The sequence below is a fragment of the Manihot esculenta genome, chromosome 1 (genome assembly GCF_001659605.2).
Source record: "Manihot esculenta cultivar AM560-2 chromosome 1, M.esculenta_v8, whole genome shotgun sequence".
Taxonomy (NCBI): domain Eukaryota; kingdom Viridiplantae; phylum Streptophyta; class Magnoliopsida; order Malpighiales; family Euphorbiaceae; genus Manihot; species Manihot esculenta.
This window is the reverse complement of record NC_035161.2, coordinates 13542571-13555323: the sequence shown is the minus strand read 5'-3', so window position 1 is coordinate 13555323 and position 12753 is coordinate 13542571. Positions and strand designations below refer to the sequence as shown.

At 30.9% G+C, this 12753-nt stretch overlaps 1 protein-coding gene across 2 annotated transcripts; it reads left to right on the top strand.

Annotated features, from left to right (window-relative positions):
- Nucleotides 1–1615: 1615 nt before the first annotated feature.
- On the top strand, nt 1616–3646 carry LOC110607217 (RING-H2 finger protein ATL20). 2 transcript variants are annotated; one of them, XM_021746291.2, is made up of 2 exons: nt 1616–2387; nt 3130–3646. In XM_021746291.2, exons 1-2 carry the CDS (start codon nt 1718–1720, stop codon nt 3603–3605), a joined length of 1146 nt encoding a protein of 381 aa, XP_021601983.1. In that variant the 5' UTR covers nt 1616–1717; the 3' UTR covers nt 3606–3646. The 2 variants fall into 2 exon arrangements, with proteins under 2 accessions (XP_021601983.1, XP_043811177.1); XM_043955242.1 differs by having other exon boundaries at nt 3127–3646.
- Nucleotides 3647–12753: the final 9107 nt, after the last annotated feature.

Genomic DNA, 12753 nt, shown 5'->3' with positions numbered 1-12753 from the left:
GATGGATAATTTTTCTCGCAACTTTATTATTTGAAACGACGAGTGCACTGCTTAATATAATTTAGCTCACATAATTTAACAAAATTAGCAAATAATTTTACATTAATAGAATTTTAGCATGATTTTAAAAATATAAAAAAGTAAATATTAAGTTATATTATTAAAGCAAAATCAAAATAAGAGAGATTTATTATTTAGTCTCGAGTATTGTTATTATAAATAAATTAGTCTTAAAATTTTTAAAAATTTATTAAAATATCTTTATTTTTTATAACCGTTAACGAAATAGTTTTTACGTTCTCTTTTCTGTAAAAAATAAATAAAAAATGAAATATAAAATTTTTAAAATTAAATTTTACCTTCAAATAAATCTCCTTATTTGGTTGTTAAATATTGCCATCATTAATAAGTCAATTTCTATATTTTTAAAAATTTATTAGAATATTCTTATTTTTTTTTCGTTCATAAAATATTTATTCCTTCATCCTTTTAAAAAAGAAAGAAATAATTTAGTTAGAAAAATAAGGAGTAATTTAATTTTTCACTATATTTCTAAGAGAAAAAAAATATTTTCATAATTTTTTAAAAATTGATGAATTAATTTATTAATAATAATAATACCTAATAATTAAATAATAAATTTTCCTAAAAATAATTGTATACAAATGATCGATGATATTTATAAAGTTTAACAAGCACTAACATGCACTTATCAAAATCTCCTCTTCCGTTAAGCAAGTCATTTAAGGCTTATTTTGATTTAAACGCTTGATGTATCTAACAACTCTTAAGGTAACTTCAAGGTTCAATAAAAAAAACTTCAAGATGATAATCAGTAACTAAGCTAGGTAAATTTATCTATCTTGAAATGTGTTATATATATTTTTACTATTAAAATAGATATATATTTATCTCAAAACTAAAAATAATACGGTGTGATTTATCAATTTTTTTTACTTTAAAATTTATAAATCACTTTTAAAATATGTAGTTAAATCAGTGTTAATATATTTCGTAATATTAGCTTGTATAAAAATATTTTAAATTTTTATTAATCACGAAATATTAATTTTAACATAAATTAAATTATAAATTTTAAAGTAAAAATATAATTCAACCATATACTTCTTTTTATTTTTTATTATTAATAATAGTAGACAACAAAATAAATTTAATATATAATTTAAAAATACATTTATTTTTTATATATTTGTGTGTACATATTATTATATTAGAAAAAAATATTACAACTAGTTTAAGTGTTTTTATAACAAGTTTTATTTTTATATATAATTATAAATAATTTAGAGATTAGAAAAAGTAATTGTTGAATTTTAAAAGTAATAAATAACTTAAATCAAATAAGCTGAAATATTCTTATTTTGGAATTGATAAAAAAAAAAGGCGTATTAATTATTCTTTCAAAAAATAAACTTAATACTGAACAATGTTTTAGTTTGCTACCCAGTCCCTCATATTGTATAAATTATATTATCATAACCAATAAATTTGAAAATCATTTTTAAAAGGGCAATTTTTTTTTTTTTTTTTTGAGATATTTCGAATTTTCTTTTCGTGCACATCTGTGTAGGAACACAACCGAAGTCCCCCCCGATCACACAATATTCAAAGTCATGAAATAGAAAATTTAAACAAATGCTATTAACAACGCGCCCTCCTTCATTAACATGATGCAAAGTCTCTATACATAATTACTATGGCTCTCTTAATTCTCTTCTTCTTTCTTTTCTTTATCAAAATATCACATACCCTTCAATTATGTTCCGATTCTTGCAGTCCCATAGGCCCTGAGGTCCGCTTCCCTTTCAGTCTTGCCGGCGATGGATGCAGAAGCTACCCAGGTTTCAATCTTTCTTGTAGCGTAACAGGCCAAACAATCCTCAATCTTCCTCACTCCGGAAACTTCATCGTCCAATTTATTGATTACCAAACTCAAGCGATTACGATTAGAGACCCTGAAAACTGCTTTGCACGGCGCCTACTCGACAATTTTACTCTGTCAGGATCACCTTTCGTTACTCAGATTTATGAGACCTTCTCGTTTCTTAATTGCTCATCGAATTTCTCCAGCTCCGAGTCCTTGCCCCCTTTGTCGAGGATGATTCATTGTCTTAGCGACGAGAACTTTACAGTTGTGGCTATACCCACTAGTTTTTACGGATACATACCGTCGATGCAGTCGTGTACTGTTAAGTCTGAAATGGTTCATGTTCCGGTCTATTGGCGTCGCTCTCCCGAAGGGTATTCCTCGTTGACATGGATTGATCCGTATTGCGCAGAGTGCGAACAGAGCGGTGGGAATTGTGGGTTCAAAGATTCTTCGACTCTTGATATTGGATGCTCAAATCTACCAAGCAAAACCCATGGTACGTTTTCAATCGGCTTGATCTAATTGTTGTATTACTTTCCAAAATCATGCCAATAATCTTCGCCGTTAGAGTGTGTTCCATAAAATTTTAGGCAGATTTTCCTTCAGCGAGGTGGAAGAAGATGATGAACAGTATCGAATAAAGTCAAACATAATGTTGGTCCCACCCTCACCAAATCTAGCGTAAGAAAGGCATCAGGTCCATTAAGAATCGTACACGTAGAGGTTGCTTCTTATACTGCCACGTGGCTTCAATATGTCAAGTGGGATGTCTATGAAAATTATTTTTTTAATGAATAATTGAAGTTTGTGGGTGGAGTGATGGTGTTGGACTGTTTTGGTGTTTCTTTGTGGAATAACTGGAAAAATCAAAGGCAGCGGAATTTGACTAATGGTGCTTATTGGGATTTTCCTCTTACGAAACAATATTTTATAGTAGTTGCGATCGTATTTCATCTTGATCCCAGCTGTGAGATGACTGTCAAATTCAGGCAAGTATATAGAAATTATGCACCCATTTGCTGGAATATTCAAGCTCCAAAGTCATGATGTGAAGTTATATTAGAATTCTTCTCATGCTTATATGGGATTTGAAGACTTGTAGCTCTCCACCAACCAAATATAGAATCGTAAATTTCATATAAAAATTAAATAGAAATTAAATAATAAATAAAAAATAAACTTCTCTAAACTTATGTAATGCATATTGAATTGACGGGTATTGTGATTTTGCCTAGCAGGTCTCCCACGAAGTGCAAAATATGGCATAATAATAGGCGTTGGAATACCAGGACTTCTCTGCATTATCGGGGTGGGCTGTTACTTGTGCGGCAGATTAAGGAATTATAATAGCCGGAGCCACCACTCCACCGCTGAAGTCACCATCACATTTCCGCATCCATCAAGCATTTCAATAAACGGATTGGATGGCCCCACTATAGAATCATACCCAAAAACATTACTCGGAGAGAGTCGACGATTGCCTAAGCCTCATGACAACACTTGCCCTATATGTTTGTGTGAGTATCAGGCTAAGGAGACATTAAGGACTATACCTGAATGCAACCATTATTTCCATGCTCCTTGTATTGATGAATGGCTTAAAATGAATGCCACTTGTCCTCTCTGTCGAAATTCGCCAGAGTTGTCCTCCGGAGTTACTACCCCTTCTTCTTTATTGTCTACGTCTTCATCTTCACTGTCTTCAGTACAATAGATGTGAAATTTGATTAATTATTATGATTTGGTTTAATTTGATTTGTTTTGTTCTGTTCGGTTCTGTTATATAATTTGTTCATTTGAACATGAATTTACATGATACTAATAAGTAGCATTTCTAAATTAACTTTTTATCTTATTAAATGATTATTACATATGAAATGTTTTTCATTTTAGAAATCAATAGGAAATATGTTTTGAATTTTTATTCAAATGTTTGATTCTTAAGATTATTATGCCTTATGTTCCTAATATCGTTTATGGAACTCAAAACCCAGCTTCACAGCATGAAAAAAGTTTAAAAACCAAGGTTTATTAAACGAAAAAAAGTTGAATTTGCTTATTTCATAATTATAACTAACATTTTATTTTAAAAGAATAAATTTAACTTTTTCAATTTATCACGATTATATTTAAAAATTAGATTTAATTCAGAATAATTAATAATAAATTATAATATAATTTTTAAAATTTTATTCAATTGATCTTTAAAATTAACATTTATGTCGTTTTTATTCAATTCTATTTTTTCATTATCATTTCTACTTCTAAATATATTATAGATTTAATGAAAACTTGAAATGTTTTATAGACTAAATTGTATGATATTTCTATTTTATTTAACAATTTTTTTAGGATAAAATAGGTAACTTCATTTAGAGAATAAAGCTAGCAAGGCAACAAATAAATAACTTTGGGGACATCATCTACCCATAAAACAGAATCATGGCCCATTAAAAAAAAAAAAAAAAAGAAGACAATTTTGACAATGGATGGGCCAGACCCTTAGTTGCTTGCTTAACAAACTAAAAGTACACAAACTGAAAAAAGAGCAAAGAAGCAAAATGTCTTGCACACAGGCAACATGATAAGGGGAGACCATTGTGCCATCCTGTAGGGCATGAATGGACACTTGACTATCATATTCCTACTATTAATTGATCATACCTATATTGAAGAGCCAAAGTTGTTGTGAATTTCTTAACAACTAACTACATGATTTTTACCTACAATCCAAGATGACACAGTCAAAACCAATAAGACCATCTTACTATGAAAAACTAAAATATGTATTCAATTTGAAAAATCCACAAGTAGGAAAGGACCAATGCACACTTGATTGAAGAGGTATCCACAGATTGTAGAAAATTCCCTACAGATCTACAGAATGCGCTAGGCAAGTTTTGCAAAGAGTTGTAGGAAAGTTGGTTCGCTTGAATGGAAAGAAGAGTGTATCCACAGGCTGTAATCTTGAATTCTCGCACCTGCAAGTCCACATATAAAGCAGAAACCAACTATAGAGGTCGAATAGGTGGGCAATAAAGAAAAACATGAGCTACAGATTCATTAGCAATGACACAAAATATTTTAGTAGTATGCCATAGACCATGATTGTAATAGAAATATTTAATAAACATAACAATTATTATTATTATTATCATTATTATTATTATTATTATTATTATTATTATTATTATTATTATTATTATTATTATTACTTATAATCAAATTCATTTATTTGATATGCGTCTTAAACTAATAATAAAGTTCTTGATACTAAAGAATACAATGCAAAAGAAATTATGAAGAATCCATAATATGATATTTGTATTACATGTAAATGAGTTAATACATAATAGTTTTTAGCTATATAGCATTAATGAGATATAATATTATTAATACGAATAAGAAAACATATATTATATTCTTTGGTAAGATGAGATGTTTAAAGTTAACATACGAATGCTTATTTGAGAAATAAGTACATAAGAGACCCAAAAATAATATATTTATATGAATATTTAATATCATATTAGGTGTGCAAATATCCTTAAACTTGAATTCATCAAAGATATCCTATAAGTATACAAGTGTTACACTTTAACTCAATTATTTATACTTTATCATAGAGTGTTCAAAACTGAGAGATTGGGTATAGTATATAATATTTGAAGTTAATTAAATGATCAATAAAAGATTTATCAAACTTGAATATAAATAGGGATTTGTTACGTCTTTCTTGAAAAAAAATCTCTAACCAGAATATAATGTCTTAATAAATCAAATTTATAAGGACAAAATTAAAATAGAAATTCTAAAGTTTTAAGGTTTGATTACTTAATTAAATATGGAATAAAATTTATATTCAATACACATCGATATAAAAAATGTGAAAAGAGTTTATTATATGGTAACTAGATATGGAAGGATTATGATCAAATCATTTTAATCTTTTTTAGTACTTAGGGAGTCATGAGGCATAATTAGATGTCTCTTTTAATTAGTACATAATCTAAATAATGTAGAATCCTTGAGAATAATTATATTTTAAAACGTTTAAAATATACCATTATGTGTTACCATAGTGTTCTGATAGTCCAATAGGTCAAACACATATGAGAATGAGAATTCAAAGTGAAATAACAATGTATATATTGATATTAAATATCGATGGTCCAAAATAAAATAGAAAAGAATATTGGTTTAATCCATTAAATTAAATATAAATTAAAAAGGCTTAAATATGAACCTTTTACTTAATACATTCATAATAACCATTATAAATGGTTGGAATCCACTTTATAATTAATGAAAAATTAATCCATTTAAGAGTTAAACTAGAGTTTGAAGAACATAATACAGGGTGGTCAAGGGATTATAAACCCTCATTGATGGTAAAAAAATAAGATAAGAAAAAAAAAAAAAAAAAAAAAAAACAAGTTTTGTCTCTTCCATCTTTTTCCTCTATTGTCATTGCATGCACCCATAGCACTTAAAGGTGTTTCAGCCATTGTGGCTACTCCTTGTGAGTTCTTAGCTTCTCTTCATAATTTGGATTATTATTAGAAGTATTCCCTGAATTACTATAATTTGCTACAATCCGATAGTGAAGAAAAAGCAAAATAATCAAGAATTTTTAAATTTTAAGGTAAAATTTTATTTCTTTAAAACATCAATTTTATGATGACTTCTAGCCTTTTTTTTAGGCTTTTAGTTTATCTTATTCCGCTGCTATAATCATCTCGCTTAAAAAACTAACAATAGTATGAGATACAGGTTATCATTAAATAATTGATGAAAAACAACTCAAAACTTTAGCCAACACATGGTTTCTGCAATGGCATTAATTTACATTCAATTGTTCATGTTGATTAGAGGATATTTCATGATATAAATAACATGGTCTAAATACTCTCTAGATTTTTTAAAATATCATGATTTAATTAAAATCAATTTTTTATCTTCAAAAAAATAATTTTTACACTAGTTGGGTTGATTAGAATTCTTCATAAGATGAATAATTAGATTTTATCAAAAATATATGTTTCGGCCAAATATAGGAATCGTAGTTAACCATGATTTTGTTTCTTAACTCTTCTTAAGGATTTCAATCAGCATTTATTTTTTACTACTCCAGATCTGAATTTTGAAAATATAAGATATTTAAGAAGTTAAATTAAAGGTTTTTAATGATAAAAACAGTTTTCACAAGTATAAGATACATAAAAATGCAAAATATGCATAATGATCAAGTTTAAGTGCATAAGGAAACGTTTAAAGATGGTTTCAGTTTTGAAAGGCCCAAAAGCAAATATGAATTTATAAAATTGACCATGACAGGTTATAAAATTGAACATGAATTTCAATGTTATTTATAATTCTAGCTCTAATTTAAAAAATTCAAAATCTAATTTTTGGCTTTTAAATTAGTTAAGGTGAATAATTAAATATGATTTCCGTAATTAATAAGTTTAAAATTGGACATGCATGAAACTAGAAATTCAAGAGTAGGATTCCTAAATTTCATCAATGGCCGAAACTCATGTTGTTTTTAATTTTATTTATGCATTAGATTATGCATAAAAAGGTGTATTTTATGGCATATGTTGATTTAATTATTGATATAACACCATAATCGCCCAAAGTAAGTTATGAGCAGTTACCATAAGACAGAATCACATGGCAAAGATCTTATCAGCCGATATGTAGTCCCACCCGTAATAAAAAAAAAAACCCGAACACCATAAGTACGAGATTCTTCATCAATTCTCGCCCTTTCCTGAACAAGTCGAGTCTTCATATAAAGTTACCGATAGCTCCATTAGATCCCCATTATGCCTATAATCGTGGGATCCCTTAGCAATTAGCCGGCAACAATCAGATTCTCAGGAGATGTCATAATTAACTCCATCTTTTTACAGTATAAAAGCTAATGATCGCAGAAATAAAGGTACGCATTCTCTCACACAACTACCCTTGAGTTCTAAGCAATTCCTTATACTCACCCTATTCTTCAGCTTACTAACTTGAGCGTCGAAGTGGCTGCCGTAGGCGCCAACCACCTCACATTCTCTTTCTTGCAGGATTGACCAATCACAGCATAGTTCCATTTCAGGCACATCTTTTGGTTCCGTTGCGTGGAACTCTATTGAATTCTTTCTAATTCATTTGGATTGAAACCAATCTCTTGTCCCATTTCTCTTAAAAAGAAATTTTTATTTTCTCTCTCTAAATGGCCAGTAATTTACGAGCTACTACTAAGGTTGCTACAATGAGAGCGCTATCATTTTCTCTGCTCTGAACAATGGACAAAACACACCCTCTATGGTCAATGAAGCAGATCTCAACAATCTGAACAATGAGCAATTACTCCAATATGTTAAAAGGCTACAGGTCATTATCGAGCAGCATAAGACTCAGAAGAAGGCCTCATTTATTGCTCTCAAAGTAAGGAAAGACACCTCCATTGACACCCTAAGGATTCAGATAGAGGCAATCCAGACGCGGTCCAAAGAGAAGGTCGAGTTAGAGGAAGAAGAGTCATTAGATGATGCTCCAAAGGACGTCGACTGGAAGCTGGTGATACGGATCCAATAGGACAAATTTCTAATAATAGTGTGGAGCAAACTTATATCATTCAAATGGATCTAAGAGGAGTCCAAAATCATATTCATATGATCCATATATATTTGGGGCGTGCGTTAACTCATATGGGGTAGATTTGGTGCAACACTTGTAATCATAGACTTAGAGAGCCTAATCAAACCTATGGGCCAAAACTACACAAAGGGAAGCCTAAAGTGAAGATCAAGAAAGGCTTTTGTGAAGATTCAGTTTTGTCATGATGGGCTTGCTATGTTATTTAAACACTTGTTTTATTTTGACTTTGTTTGGGCTTGTATTCTGGCCATATTTTATCTTTTAAGTTTTCGAGTGTTGGGTCATATCTTAGGTTTATGTTTTAATACTTATGAGTTTGATGTGTTATTTTAGTGTGTGATTAGGCTTGGGCCTTATATGTGTTTCGGCCAGGCCTAAGAAGAGTGTCTTAGGGTTTTATTTGTTTTCTCCTTACTATATAAGGATAAGAAACACCTGTAAGAAGCAGTTTTGAATCTAAATTATCAGAATTCTTTCATGCGTTTGGCGTGTATTGCTTTGAGTGAGAGTGAGAATTTGCTTTCATCAATTGCACCAAGAATCTTGGCTAACTTATCAACTATTCGTTGTGCCGTTTGTCGGATTCTCATCTAAATCCTTCGATCATTGGTGTTTCAGTTTCTCTAAGTGTGGGGTGCCATAGGAGGTGGATTTATCAGATCTTTGGATTCCATATCTACTTGTGCATGTGGGTTTGAGGCTTGTGCCATAGGGTTCCTTGTCAGTTGGTATCAAAGCCAAAGTGAGGTAAATTCTGATTTATCTTAGGATCTAGGGTTTTTGAGTTTTTCTTTTCTTTCTTGTTGATTTCGATGAAAGCTTGTGTGTCCATGGTTGTACCTTCTTGATTATCAATTATCACATAATCTCTTTTGGAAGAAAAATTCGAAATCCATAAAAAAAAAAAAGAAAAAAAAAACCACATTTGCCTTATTTATCTTGATCTGGCCAAAATTGTGATATACTTCATATTTCATCTATATTGTCTTAACTATCTCAATTGATGGCTGTTATTTATGGGAATCAATTTTAAAATTTGAATTTTAAATTGGGTTGAATCCAGATTAGGAGATAAAAGAAATTCTGTCTATTTCCCAAAGTGCACATTTAAGGCAATTGCATCTAAATTGATTTGATGTCAAATTCTTTTTTTAATGCCAGAATTTTCATCCATGATGCTGAACTGAGTGAAATTTATTTTTTTTTCTGATTCTATTTGTGGGGTCTTGATATTTGCCTTTTTGGGTAGATTTAAATAGATCCGTATTTAATTTACTTCAATTACTTTGTGTTAGTGTATATGCTCTAGGCCATTATCTTGGACCTTTTTGTATGTCGTTTTGGTTATTAATAAAAGAGGTTTTTATCATTATTATTTATTTGCATGTTACATAATAATGATTATCATCACTGGTTACTTATTATTATGTTGATAATAATAAATTATAACTGGTATGATTATTGATTGATAATCATGAGATGATTATGTATATGTTGATATAATTCAATAATCATAAATACTTGTTAGAGAACAAAGTATTGGATGGATCCGCATTGAGATCACTACATGGGTCATTGTCATAAGTGAATCTCAAAGTAGTTATGTCTTAATCCTTTGACTTGAGATTGTCATAGTTTCCAACATAAGGACTATTATGTTTTGACATAACCAAACGTTGTCTTTAATCGGACAATCATAAAGGTTATGATTGAGCATAATAGAAATTATGTAGAGGATAATGAACAATCAAGATAATATAATGAACAATCAAGATAGGATTTGTCCCTCTTTATGAGAGAGATATCTTCTGGGCCCCTCGATAAGTGAGACTGAGAAATGTATGGCCGTGCTCAAATGAATTGATAGTATGATCAATATCATTTGAATTTATCAGTCTACTTAGAGATCGAGAAATCAAAAGTTTGAACATTATAAGTTTGACATTGACCATGACTTATGTTCAAACTAGATATCGTGTGACAAAAGGATTAATACATGTTCTATTTAATAGGCTTTATCGGACTATTGATCCTCATATTAGTTGGGTAGTCATAATGTCTTGCTAGAGGCCACTTATGACTTATAGGCCTCGTTGGACTGGGTCTATTGCCAATTAATGTGAGCCTATTGGGTCACACACAAGAACGTTGTTGATGTGCTATATTAATGGGCTAAAAGCCCATTAGTATAATTAATAATAATAAAGTGTTATTATTATTAATTATTTATTATTATAAGATAATAATATTTAAAAGATCTGCAGTCTATCTGTAAGTGTTACAGATAAAGGACTCTATCACATAAGATATTTGAGTATCTGCGAGATTGTGATAGTGGGTTCTGAATACAACTCTTTTGGGAAAAGAGTAATACAACTCTTTTAGGAAAAGAGTTGTGGGAAAACAAAAAGACTGAAACATATAAATATTCTTTCTACGAAGAGAGTGTTGACGACAGTTTTTAGAAAATTCAGTCTAACCGTTGTAGATTGTGGAGCACATAATCTATCCATCCTTGAGAGAGCTAGTACTCTAGAAGGATAGAAGACGTTCGTGTGGATACCATAGAGGGTGTTCGTTTGAAAAAGTAGCACCATCAGTCCAACATTGTATCTTCTCAACGAGATTAACATATTAGTCTTATATCCATCTTTTGAATTAAACGAAGCACTCGGATTCTGGGAAAGGAAATCAACAGAGATTTTATTTTTCCGCTGCGCAACTGGGTTGCAATAATCTCGGGATTTCCCAACAGTGGTATCAGAGCCAACCTGTGCTTTTCGTTTAAATTAATTATGCCATGATTGATATTATATATGCGATATATGTTTATTAGAATGGCATGATAATTTTGGATGGATGATTGGATCATTTAGATAATTTTATTTTAATTTGAAAATTAAATTAAAATAAATAATTAATTAAAAAAAAAAGGAATTCACGATGACAGTCATCGTGAACCCAAAAATTAGCAAGGACCAATTGCAGCCATATCACCTGCGCTGGACAAAGGTGAGCAAGCGATGGCAGATGTGAAGCTGCACATGGCATGGCCAGCATGCGCAGGGGGCTGTCGCGACCGGTGGATCGAGCAACCCGGAGGTCGCGCGACCGATGGGTCGTGCAACCCGGGGGTCGCGCCACCGGAGGGTCATGCCTCCCAGTGGGTCGCGCGACCCAAGGGGTCGCACGCCCGGGGATCGAGTGACCCAAGGGGTCGCGCGCCCATTTGGGTCGCGCGACCAGTGGATCGCACACCCATTTGGGTCGCGCGCTCGGTGGGTCGTGCTCTGCGCGCCGGTGGGTCGCGCGCTGGTGGGTCGCGCGCCGGTGAGTCGCGCGACGGTGGGGGCGGCGGCTTGGGCTTCCTCATGAGGAAGAACATGCCCTAATTACAATTCTGCCCCTGAAATGAAAAAAAAATTATTTTCTTATAGTTTTTAAATAAGATTTAAATGACTATATTTTATTATTTTCTTTTAGTCTTTAAATAAGATTTAAATGACTATATTTTATTTTGTCATATGTTAGTATGAGATACTATGCATTATTGTCTATATATATATGTATGTATATAGGATGCTATAATATATATATGCTAGACAAAATAATTATAAGAAAATAGAAAAATAAATTATTTTATTTTAGTCTTTAAATCAGATTTAAATGACTTTGTAAAATAATTTTATTTTAATTATTTTGTTATACATTAGTATGAGATACTATGCATGATAGTCTAAATATATATATGTATGCATATTGGATGCTATAATATATATATATGCAAGACAAAATAATTAAAATTAAAAGTTGAACCCTCACTCTAAAATTTTAAGTTTTAATGCCATCCATATATTAAACACCTATCAAGACTAAGATCACCAAAATGCAGGTTTTGTCAAAGCAAAATGCATTAGGTTATCCTAGTAAGATAGGATGAGTAATGGTTACTTATTTATTTAATTTTGGTTGAGCTTAATTAGGCTATCAAAACGGTTTTGGGCCTAAGGCATTAGATGGGGTATAACATGCATTTGACATATGATGTCAACACCTCATAATCTAAGAGTTACATTAGATGTAATTGGTAAGGGGTTACCTACCTAAATAGCTTAATTCTAAGCATCATGCCAAAGCTGACTTAGAATTAGGTGAAATATGGATCTTAGCCCACTAAAATATTATTATTATTTTGAGGGTTGTAT